The sequence below is a fragment of the Leopardus geoffroyi genome, chromosome C2, assembly GCF_018350155.1.
Source record: "Leopardus geoffroyi isolate Oge1 chromosome C2, O.geoffroyi_Oge1_pat1.0, whole genome shotgun sequence".
NCBI lineage: Eukaryota > Metazoa > Chordata > Mammalia > Carnivora > Felidae > Leopardus > Leopardus geoffroyi.
In genome coordinates, this window is record NC_059333.1 from 14,159,645 (window position 1) to 14,171,686 (window position 12,042).

A 12,042-nucleotide genomic window follows, 5' to 3' on the forward strand; every position below is an offset into this window, starting at 1 on the left:
ACCGCGAGATCGTGACCTGGCTGAAGTCGGACGCTTAACCGACTGTGCCACCCAGGCACCCCTTAACCGGTTCTTAAACCAGAGTAGCTATAGACAGAGAAAAAAAATAAAAAGGAGACTTCCTTGCGAGTTCTGTAGCATTTGTCTTGCACATTACCAAAAAGAGAATTCTTTAATGAAGTGAACACTAAGAAAACGGTCAAGTGTTAGTTGGATTCACTATTTATTATTTCGTTTGTTAATTCGTTTGACACAGATTTATTGAATTCCAACTGTGTCCTGTGGACACTGAGAGAGCAAGAATAAGAATTAACAAGCTCAGAACCTTTCTGGGTTGAATAAAGACTGCTTGCAGAGAATTAGATCTCGGGTCCGTGGGACTCAGTTCTTTGAAGTCACTGCAATGCTTTTTTTTAGTGGAGGGATACACTTTGTTTGAAGGGAGCCTATGCCTGCATCGGATGACATCACAGCTTTCTTAAGCAGCCGTAAAGACATCTAAAGCAAGGGCAAATCACATTAATGAGCTTTTTGTGGTGTCGTCAAGAATGAAAATGAGGGCCTTGTGTTTTTCACCACACCCCACCGCCGGGGTATATAAAGAAGGTTCAGAGCCTGGGGAATCCATCACACAGAGGAAACACATTCCCCTGCTCCCTGAGCCCTCCACTGCGGACACCATGCACTGCAACACCTTCTCCGGGGCCGTCTTCCCAGGGTGCTACTGGGGCAGCTGCGGCTACCCCCTGGGGTACAGCGTGGGCTGTGGCTACGGCAGCACCTACTCCCCCGTGGGCTATGGCTTCGGTTATGGCTACAACGGCTGTGGGGCCTTCGGCTTCAGAAGATACTGGCCATTTGATCTCTACTGATTTGCTGAAATTTGCCGAGGCGCTGAATCTTCTCTCCCAAGGCTGAGAGGCACCCCTCCACGTCCCTCCCCCTACCTCCGTCTTTAGTCCTCATTTGCCGCTCAACCTCCCAGGCGCTGCTTCTCGGGCCTAGCCCTGGAGTCCGGAGGGAAGAACAGGAACGAGCCGATGACGCCTCCAGCTGCCTTCAGAAACTTGATACCCAAACACGTATTTCTTCTGAATTTTTCACCACGCTCACAACTCTTGATAAAGTTGTGGGTGTGGGTGTGGAATTCTCAATAAACTTGTCTCAACCAGCATACTACTCACACCTGAGCCTAGTTTCCTTTCTTGGTGTGTGCACGTTTTCTGTTACACCGAGTGGGGGAGGGAAGTGGATTTATCTTTCTCCCGTGGGCTTTGGAAGCAGTGAGAAAGCGAATAATCCTTGATCTGGGTGTGATAAACAGTCCAAAGGGGCTGCTGGTGAGGAAAAGAAAAAAGCTGGTCTTAACCTTCCTTTAACTCTGACATCCACCTGCAATCTCTGAGCCAACAATGTACCATTCAGTGCTTGGGGTCTGTCATTTCCCCACTCCTGCCCCTCCTCAAGGAAACCCAACATGGTGGTGGTGGAGGCATGGGGTGGTAGGGTGGTAGGGTGGTGGGAGGTGGGGAGGTGGGGAGGGTGGAGGGGTGGGTGGAGGGATTTTCCACTTATGTCCGTATGAGTGCAAATGAAACCCACTCTGTTCCCTCTCCCAGGGACCAAAAAAAAAAAAAAAAAAAGTAGCATAAAATACCTATTAAAAGATTCTGAGGCCTCATGTAATAGAATAGCTATAGGTTTATTTTAGGAGTCTGAGAGTCTTTTAGGGGAAGGAATAGTTCTCTCATAGCAAAATATCTATGGTGTTTATTTTACAGCTTGGAAACTCCAGGTTAGAAACAGGGATGGAAAGCTTCTTAATCTTTGTACAGTCAATAGCAGGTAGTGAGTTTTACTCTTTAAAGATATGAGTGACTTCATAAACATGGGGGGAAAAAGTAACTCTAAAGAAGTGTTTCTGAAGCTATATCAGCCTTCTTTTGTGTTGCTTTAGAGAAAAGAGCATTATTTCTTTTATAAGCCAAGTCAAAAAGGTCTCAATCCTCCTGTTGAAAGCATTTTATGTATAGTACAAATATTCTTGGTGACAGCAGGCTTTGCTTAACCCTGCTCTTTTCTTGAGTATCTGCACATATTGCCTATGATTCACCTTGTAGCCGAAAACATAAAGGCTATTTGGAGAAATTACTTTGAAAGAGAATATTTTCTCCACCATATTTCATCCAACAGATATCTTTTTAACAAAATTCAAAAAGACACCTTGTTCAAGGATTTACCTAGTGGATTCTTTCCCAGTACACCATTGTGATAGTCAATACAATTTCCAGTTTGAAACTTTCTAGGAGCTGCATATTAATTCATACTGGGAATTGTAATTTAAACATTCATGTTAGAATAGAATAGAAAAAGAAAAGAGGGATTTCTCAGGAGTCAGAGGGTCAGATAGAAGCTGGATGTCTATTCCACTGTTCTAGAATGATGACTAAGTTACATAAAATTTGTGCTTGAAGAGACCTCAGAGAGCTATCTCACCCAGTGTTTCTGAAAATGTGGTATGTGGGAGAATCACCTGGGGAGTTGTCTGGGAGGATAAGTTATTATGACTCACCTACAGGAGTTCTGATGTGGTACATCTGAGGTGTGATCTAGAAACCTATTTTTTTTCCAACTTAATTGAGGTATAATTGACGAATAAAAATTGTATAGATTTAAGGGGTACAGCAGAACGTTTTGAAGTGTGTCTACATTGTGCAATGATTACCACACTCAAGCTAATTAACATATTATTCACCTCATATACTTCTTATGATTCTTATTTCAGGTATATGAAAGGGTGTTCAACATTGGCAGCCATTATGGAAATACAAACCAAAGCACAATGAATTAACATCTTACATGTGTTAGAATGGCTATTATCAAAAAGATAAGAGATACGTTTGGTAAGGATGTGGAGAAAAGAGAACCCTTATACACTGTTGGTGAGAATAGAAATTGGCTCAGCCACTATGGAAAACAATATGGAAATTTCTCAGAAAAATTAAAAGTAGATCTACCAGATGATCCAGCAATCCCTCTTCTGGGTATACACCCATAGAAAATGAAGTCATTATCTCAAAGAGATATCTATATTCCCATTTCATTGCAGCATGATTCATAGTAGCTAAGATATGAAAACAGTATCCCTTCATGGAGAGGTGAATGGATAAAGAAAATGTGTATGTATACAATGGTATATTATTCAGCCTTAAAAAAGAAGGAAATCTTGCCATTTGCAACAACGTGGATGAGCCAGAAATCTAAAGATTCTAGGAGTACCCCAGGGATTCTAGCTCAGGTGGTCTGAGGACCACACCATAAGAAGCATTGTTTTAGGCCATTACTTACACACACACACACACACACACACACACACTCACACTCTCTCTCTCTCGCATTTCTCATCTATCAATCTATCTACTCATCCTCAGGTAAATAATTCTTAATAAAAGAAAAACATTTACATCACAAGCTAAAAAAGAAAGGGAAAAATCTTATATATCCAAAGATATATGAGATATGCATTGAAGTACATCTGTGCTTGGTACCTTTCAATCGCAGTACTGGGGTATGGTGCCATACTCTGCCTAAAGGAAAAAATATATTATTGGATAATTTTATAAATTCATATTTTCCTAAGTAATATGAAAATGTTCTACATCTCTTGATATCATTCAGCAATTTTTTTTTAATATATTTTTTTTTCAACGTTTATTTATTTTTGGGACAGAGAGAGACAGAGCATGAACGGGGGAGGGGCAGAGAGAGAGGGAGACACAGAATCGGAAACAGGCTCCAGGCTCTGAGCCATCAGCCCAGAGCCTGACGCGGGGCTCGAACTCCCGGACCGCGAGATCGTGACCTGGCTGAAGTCGGACGCTTAACCGACTGCGCCACCCAGGCGCCCCACTCATTCAGCAATTTTTAACTGCAATTCACTTCTATTACCTATGGCTTTAAAATTTTTTTTTTTTTCAACGTTTATTTATTTTTGGGACAGAGAGACACAGAGCATGAACGGGGGAGGGGCAGAGAGAGAGGGAGACACAGAATCGGAAACAGGCTCCAGGCTCCGAGCCATCAGCCCAGAGCCCGACGCGGGGCTCGAACTCACGGACCGCGAGATCGTGGCCTGGCTGAAGTCGGACGCCCAACCGACTGCGCCACCCAGGCGCCCGACTATTACCTATGGCTTTAAAAAATGTTTGTACTGGGGCATCTGAGTGACTCAGTCGGTTGAGCACCTGGCTTTGGCTCTGGTCATGATCTCACAGTTCATGAGTTCAAACCCTGCTCCAGGCTCCTCACTTTCTCTCCATTTCTCTCTCTGCATGTCATGAGATTCACTCTTTCTCTCTCTCTCTCTCTGCCTTTCATTCACTAGCACCCCCCATCTCCCCCCCCCAAAAAAAACCAAAAAGTGCTTATGCTCAGTCCTCCATCTCCACCATCCTTCAGATGGGAAAATCTTCTCCAGGGTCTGGGAATTTATATTTAAACAAATACCCCTAAGTGATTTACCTTTGTGCCACCAATTTGGAACAATTAGAGGGTCCTTTATTATGGCTTTTTATTTCCCATTTCCTTGTCAGCTTCTTCTGTTTGTCATTGATATTTATGTAGGATTCATAAAAATAAAAACTGAATAAATACATTTTACAGATAAAGTGAAAAGAGTAGGAAGATGCTACACCCCAGATCAGCTGTGGTCTGTAGGGGGTATAGTTAGGTATTTGTTTCTAACTGTACTTCAGTTTTGGTATTGAGCTGAGCCAAGTTTAGTGCCCTGCACATAGTAGAAACTCAATAAATATGACTGGATTATCCTACAAATTTCTTCAATGAACATGAAAAATATGTTAAATATCCATTTGCTAACATCTTGTAATTATTCTTTAATTCATAGCCATTTGTGGATGGGAAAGCTGATGATTGTGCATTTGACGCCCCAGGTCACACATGAAGAAAAGTATTCTTTTTCTTTCCTACCTTCTCATTAATCCTTTATTGCTCCCCATTATCTGAAAACTAAGTTATGTATATTTAAGATTTCCCTGCTGAATAGAGCCTGTAGATTTGAGAAAGGTGATTTGAATATTAAAGGTATCTTATCTACAGAAGAACCTTTCAGAGAAAGACGAGAGAGACTGAGAGATAAATATTTTTCTTCACATTTTAAGATGGTTCAGAGTAATTCTTCCCAGAAGAAAGGGATGGCTAGAAGACATTTTGAGGTATTCCTTGAATTATGAGTCTGCGACTAAGCGTTAAGTGTTGCCAAAAGTATATGGCATCACGCTCACCGGAATGCAGAGGGCAGTGCTGTTTCTACTCTGCTTACCATTTTCTTAATGTCTTGTTTCCATAGCCAACCGATCTCCATTAAGGAAGGATGTAAAATGCTGCAAGTTTCTTTAACATTTTATTTTTTAGCATTTTCACATTCTCTGTATCAAAAATATATTCTCAGGTCTTTCACTCACTCCCAGCCCCAGGTTTCAGGCTTCCTGTCTACTCTCCTAAGTCCTCTGCTCTAATCGTTAGGCTCTCAGTTCTTTGATTACTCAGAAGTAACGATTCATTAGTTGTAGCTAAATATACGAATGATAATTTATATTTACCCATTTGGTTCACAGGAGAGGTTTAAAGCCCCAAAGGATTTTCTGAGGCTAACTTTGATAGATGTTATCTATCACTGTTATGTGATATCATCTTCAACCTTTCCCAAATATTCTCTAAAGGCTATTTTGAAGGCATCTAATGTCTGCCCTCATCACATGGTTGGTAGGAAAATGCTCTCCAAATGTTACTCCTTATGTGACCACAATATTTGATTACACTATCCAATAAAAATGTTGGCCATGAAGTTATGACAATCAGGAACGTAAGATGGCGAAGTCATAGTGAGTCTGGTGTACGTAGGAGGTCCTGTACAACATTTATATTGTTCTTGAGTGTGAGAAATGACCCAATGATTCTCCTTCTTTCCAATTTTTCTTTTGTCTGCGTTTTCTTTGTCTTTTGTTCTATATCTTTGTCCTTGAGTTTTTCATTTCCTAGAGAATTGCAGGATTCTCTTCTATTTCCATAGATCATATTAAGGCAGGGCTAATTCCTAAGCAGATTTATGAGCAGTGTCTCAGAAAAAGGAGAGATCGCGAGAAGCCCCTTCTTAGTACAGAGAAATCTTACAGTCAAAATAAGTCATCACTTTCAGAGATCCACACTGGCCCTGCCTTCCAGACGGCCCCATAAAGGGCTTTCAGTCACTGTGGATGCGTAAGGAAGACTATCAAATATGTTACAAGTCAGAGTTCTTTACTTACTGAAGATACAAAGGGAATGTAACTATAAAACACTGAAGCATAAATGGATGACACTGGTATTTGACAAATTATTTTAAAGTGACAATTTTTTTTCTCATCCAAAGAAAGTTTTGCCTGCTCTTTTGCTCAAAGCTTCGGGCACAAAAGCAAAACAGAAACTGGCAATCCTTTATACTCACATGGATGTGATTTTTAATTTCCCATAATTCTCCTCCAGCTAAAGGGTGGTCTTTCTCAGAGCCATCTAAAACGTGACAGCTGCTTCCCAGCAGACATCACAGTGTCACGGTTCAACTCATGGTTTTCTGATGACAAATGTGCAAGTAAATCATATTTAAAACCAACCAACCAACCAACCAACCAACCAACCAACCAACCAACCATCCAACTTTGTGTGCTCTAGAATAGCATAACTACTTTTGAGCTAAATGTATGGTAAACATATTTTTCATCTCATTGATCTCTTATAACACTGAAAACCTTTTAAAGTGGGTTTGAGATTTCAAGTGAGGCCAACATTTTGAATATATTCTAATATGATTTTTCTGTCATTTCGATGATAAAAATAATTAACAAAGAGAACTGATATTTAATATGCTTTTGGGCTTGTAGTAAGTCATTATTTCTTTTCACAACATCAGGAGGGTTGGTTTTATTCCAGGTTCTATTTTCCTCATGAAGAAGCTGGAATTCAGAAAGTTCAAATGATGTGTTAATGTCTCAAGGCTGGAGAGAGACAGAGCATGGTTATAATCGGGCGTATTTGATGTCAAGGCCTTGCTGCCTGCCTCCTCCTAACCAGAGTTGACTCCAATTTTATCCTGTGGAACTGTGTGCTCCATGAAGGGAACTTAACTGTTCACCACTGTGTCCCCAAAGTAAAGCACAGCATTTGACTCATACTGAGTCTCTAATAAATAGATGCTATTTTTTTTCAAATTAAACTAAAGAATCCCTAATCATGGCAATACTGTCCTTTGAAAGTCATTTGTTCAAATCTGAAAATGGTACTATTTGTGTGTGTGTGTGTGTGTGTGTGTGTGTGTGTGCGACATCCAAGAGAGATGTCATAAGTATGTGGACTCTGAGCCCAGAAACCCACTCCTGACATGCAGGAGAGGCCTGTGGAAGGGTCAGGGTCTACTGAGGGGAGGAAGAGATAATGTCATGTAGCAATTTCACTTCCCCCGGCTCTGTCCATGACATTCATTCAACTGTATCTCTTAGAATTTTAGAGAAATCAAATATAAAGTATTTTTCAGTGAAATTCTTTTTTATACCTTTGTTAATTTTGAGAGAGAGAGAGAAAGAGTGAGACCATGCAAGCATGAGAAGGGAATGGGCAGACAGGGACAGGGAGAGAGGGAGAGAGACAGAATCCCAAGCAGGCTCCATGCTGTCAGTGCAGAGACCAACATGAAGCTCAAACTCAGGAACTCACGAACCTGAGATCAGGACCTGAGCCAAAATCAAGAGTCGGACGCCTGAGTGACTGAGCCCCCCAGGCTCCCCTCAGTACAATTCTTCATAAATGTAAAAATGATTTGATGCTCCGTCTTAGAATGAGGGGATGTGAGTGAGCTATTCAAAGTTGCACGGTCCAGGCAGAGAAGGCCGGTTAAGAAAGCAGGAAAGGGAAGGAAAAGAGGCGTAGTCATCTGACAAAGATTTTCTCCTTGGCCAAACTAGTCAGGCTCCTCTGAACCCTCTTCTCAACGAGCCTCTGACTTTTGGTCTTCCATGCTTGTCCCTACGCTGTCAGATTCTAGTAAGAAACCTGCTATGTCGGTTAAGCCACCACCCCCTACTCTCAATATCTGATCATCCTCGTATCGGTCTCCTCATCCTCCACCATCTCTTAGGGGCCATCCTATCACCCTGGCCTGCCTTCAGCAAGAATCCTGTTAGATTGGTTTAGGCTGAAACCAATCCCCTTCCTTCTGACCCCCTGATACTTCCTTTCAGTAATTTTCCATCCACTGACTCCCACCCTGTTCCTTGGCTATAAATGCCCACTTTTTCCTTGTATCTGGAATTGAACCTAGCCTCGCTCCACTATTACAAAATCCATACTACTCCACTGTAGTGACTCCTCTTGAATAAAGTCAGACTTCCAATCTTTAACAGGTGTCATGAATAGTTTTTTAAAACATGTCTCAGTTCTCCATGTTCTTCATATGCTTTCAAATTTTGCTTTGGTAATTTATAACATCAAGAGGAACTTATTTTGTTACCTGAGTGCTATGCTATACTCTTCCTGGTCCATAAGGCTTAATTTATCTGTACTATTTTATATATACACAAACTCTTACTGTAATCCCTGTCCTACTGCGTCCACTCAACATTTTATAATTATGGCATTTAGCTGTATATATTTATGTTGATTGTAGGTTTATTTGTGTTCTCTTTGCTTCTAATTTGAAAGGTTTGTGAGATCTGCAAGCTGTTTAATATCTATACCTCAAATGCTGGTAGAGAGTTTTATGAAGCATGAGGACATTCAGTAAATTCCTGTGGACTACAAATATAGTTTGGTGTTGCAGCCAGCATATTTTTTGTTGTTGAGAAGTCTGGTAATTGGAGGCGTAAATCTGGAGTCTGGTCTAACCCAAGACTTTGAAGACACAGCAGTAACTTCTCTTTACAGGGACAAAACCCATAAAGAAGAATCCCTTTTTGGCAGTTAGTCAAGCTCAAACTTCTTTCAAAAATAATGAGGATCTCTTCTTTTTTTCAATGAGATCTAGGATTAATGAGAATGTTAATTCCCCTGATTTAAATAATGAGGGAGGTACCTTCTTCGTCATAGCCTTCCACTTCGGTTATACAAGTCACATAGGAAGAAGGATCCCTTTACGTGTTGTAGCCATCAACCTTGCTGCCTGATCAAATCCTTATCTTCTGGACAATGAATGGTGACTTCCTCCCTGACAACTTCAACCGGAGGGCTACTGGTGAAGTTGTGGGTATTCTCTGGGCCACAGTCTTGATTGTGTATATGGTAGCACCTTCTTACCTGTGGACTATGGCTTGGATTATGGCTCTAGACGTTACTGACCACTTGGTTATATTAGGCAACAGGAGTCTACTGGCTGACTGGCATGTCTGAGACCATGGAACTTCTGGGACATTTTGTTCTTTTGTTCCAGTCTGATTCCATCTTTCTTTGAGTCCCAAGATGCTGCTTGACCAAATGCAGTTTCTGCATTCACTGGATCAGGTTCACTCCAAGACACATCGCCTTTACGTCTTTGAACTTTTCCAGAAGTGAATCATTTAGGTTTGTGATTCTTATTTGAAATGTGTCCTGCCCTAGCACATTTGCCAGTAGTTCTTCATCTTGAGGGCACTTCTGTTTTCTTAAAAACTTATCTGAGTCCACAGAGGACATGCGGTTTAAATATGCGTTTTTGGTTTAAGTATATTTATGGTAGTCACATTTTCAGTTACATTGCACAAAAAAAACAGTGTTTTAAATTCAGTAAAATGAAGATTGATTTTATATTTTATCAGGAGATATTAGCTCTAATATCTGGGCTAATTCAAGTAGGGACTTGGTGATGTCCAGGTTAATTTGGTTTACATCTTAATATCCGAAGTCCAGTAATAAAATCAAACCGATTTAGTTTGGATCCCAAATAACACAAAATGACTATCTACATTGAAGAATACATCACATACCAGCTCAATTTTAAATGAGTTTAAAAAATTAAATATATTAACATGTGTGGTTATGAACATATATTTCTCTGTCATACTATTTACTTTTATCTCATCTCTAGGACATGTTTCTCAATGAGTGGTTTCTGAACCAGCAGCATCGGCATTAACTGGGAACATTTTAGAAACACAAACTCTCAAGCCTTCTGTCTCTTTTCCTTCAAGATCTATAGACTCAGCACAATGCGTTTTAACAAGCCATTTAAGAGATTCTGATGCATGCCACATTGGGGAAATACTTGCTCTAGAACTTTAACTGCATTGGTTTGCCAAGTTAACATAGAGTAATTTTAGTTAACCATTTTTAAGAGTTAGATTTGGAATATACAAAAGAAAACAATTATTTTACCACACATATACATTGTACCTTATGATTTTACTGTATATTCATGTACATTGTCTTCTTAGAGCTTCCCAAAACCTCAAAGGTTAGGAAAGGTTATCTACTCCCCACTAGGCTATGTATGGCTTTGGATATGGATAGGGTGGCTTCTGGCTTCTTGACTACAAAAGATAATGGACATTTGACCTCTATTAATCAATTTCTGATCATGTGAACTATGTCATCATCTGCATCCTCAGGAACTGAACCTGAAGCGATGTTTTATGGACAGCTTTCTAGAGGCTAAAATGCGAACTTCATGACTGTGCAAAGTAGAGTGATCATGAACTTCGTGAACTGAACTTTAACTGAAGTCTTAATTTTTCCTGATAGAATGCTGCACCTTATTTTACATTCCCTCAGAGTATTTGATTTTCATTTTTCCCACTAAATTTTTGTTTCCTTAGTTTAATTGACTTCCTTATTCTAATAAATATACTTAACTTAGCCTATAAATGTGATTTTCAATTTTGTTCTTTTCTCTTGACTCATTCTTTGTGGATGTATTTTCCAACTACATTTTGCAATGAACGCATTGCTTTGCTATTCTAAGCAGTCTCTCTACTAAGGGGGTATTGACTTAAGGAAAAAGTAGACAGTCCATGGTGAGTTTGTATAGAATCCTCTTGCCTTCCTCTTATTCATATTATACTCCCGAGTTAGAAATCTGTGGATTAAAATTAGCCCGTACCTTTCTAATCTCTGGTGTATTGTGTTCCTCAGTAAGGATTTGTAGTCTTTAAAGAATGCTCTTCAGTTTCCTGTTGTCTTTTATTCTGGCTCAGTGCTTACAATGTCAACTAGGAGAATCAATAGACAGGAACCATCTTGAAATTTACATCCTTTTTATGTCCATCATTTTCTGTCCTCAGTTTGCTTTTTAGTTAGGTGGCTGATTTCTTGAGTCTGTTATATGAGTTTAATGGTTAAAACATTGCTAACAAAAGGACAAAATTATGAATGAAAGTAAATTCCAATGATGTTAAGGCAGTCTTTGTCTCACGCAACAGGCTAAGAAAAGGTTATTCTCTTGAGCGTTCTCAATTGACTGCGTGAAGGAAGATGCGAAATACATTTTAAACTCCTTTAAATACAAAAGGTCAAGAAAGGTGAACTTTATTACAGCAAATTCTATTTCATATTCTGGTTTATTTCTGAATCACCAAAGTTGACCTCTTTAAAAATGGATGTGGAGGGGCGCCTGGGTGGCACAGTCGGTTAAGCGTCTGACTTCAGCCAGGTCACGATCTCGCGGTCCGGGAGTTCGAGCCCCGCGTCAGGCTCTGGGCTGATGGCTCAGAGCCTGGAGCCTGTTTCCGATTCTGTGTCTCCCTCTCTCTCTGCCCCTCCCCCGTTCATGCTCTGTCTCTCTCTGTCCCAAAAATAAATAAACGCTGAAAAAAAAAATTTTAAAAAAAAATTAAAAAAAAAAAAAATGGATGTGGAAGACAACTGGCAGAAAAATTCACGGCTTTAGGGGATCAAACCCGAGCAAAACTAAATCCCCAGAATAATACTTGCGTCCCTCTGGGTCCCAAACATTGTGCACTCACGGTCTTGCATTGAATTAGCTATTGATGCTAAATAATCTTTTAAAAAAAAATTATCATCGTT

At 40.1% G+C, this 12,042-nt stretch overlaps 1 protein-coding gene across 1 annotated transcript; it reads left to right on the forward strand.

The window, feature by feature from the left end:
- Positions 1-615: 615 nt before the first annotated feature.
- On the forward strand, positions 616-1,067 carry LOC123576013 (keratin-associated protein 8-1). Its single transcript, XM_045437048.1, has one exon. The coding sequence runs from the start codon at positions 681-683 to the stop codon at positions 870-872; it is 192 nt and encodes a 63-aa protein (XP_045293004.1). The 5' UTR covers positions 616-680; the 3' UTR covers positions 873-1,067.
- The last annotated feature ends 10,975 nt before the right edge of the window (positions 1,068-12,042 follow it).

Bases quoted from the DNA above. Each gene is read 5' to 3' on its own strand.
- LOC123576013 (XM_045437048.1), top strand. From the start codon at position 681: ATGCACTGCAACACCTTCTCCGGGGCCGTCTTCCCAGGGTGCTACTGG.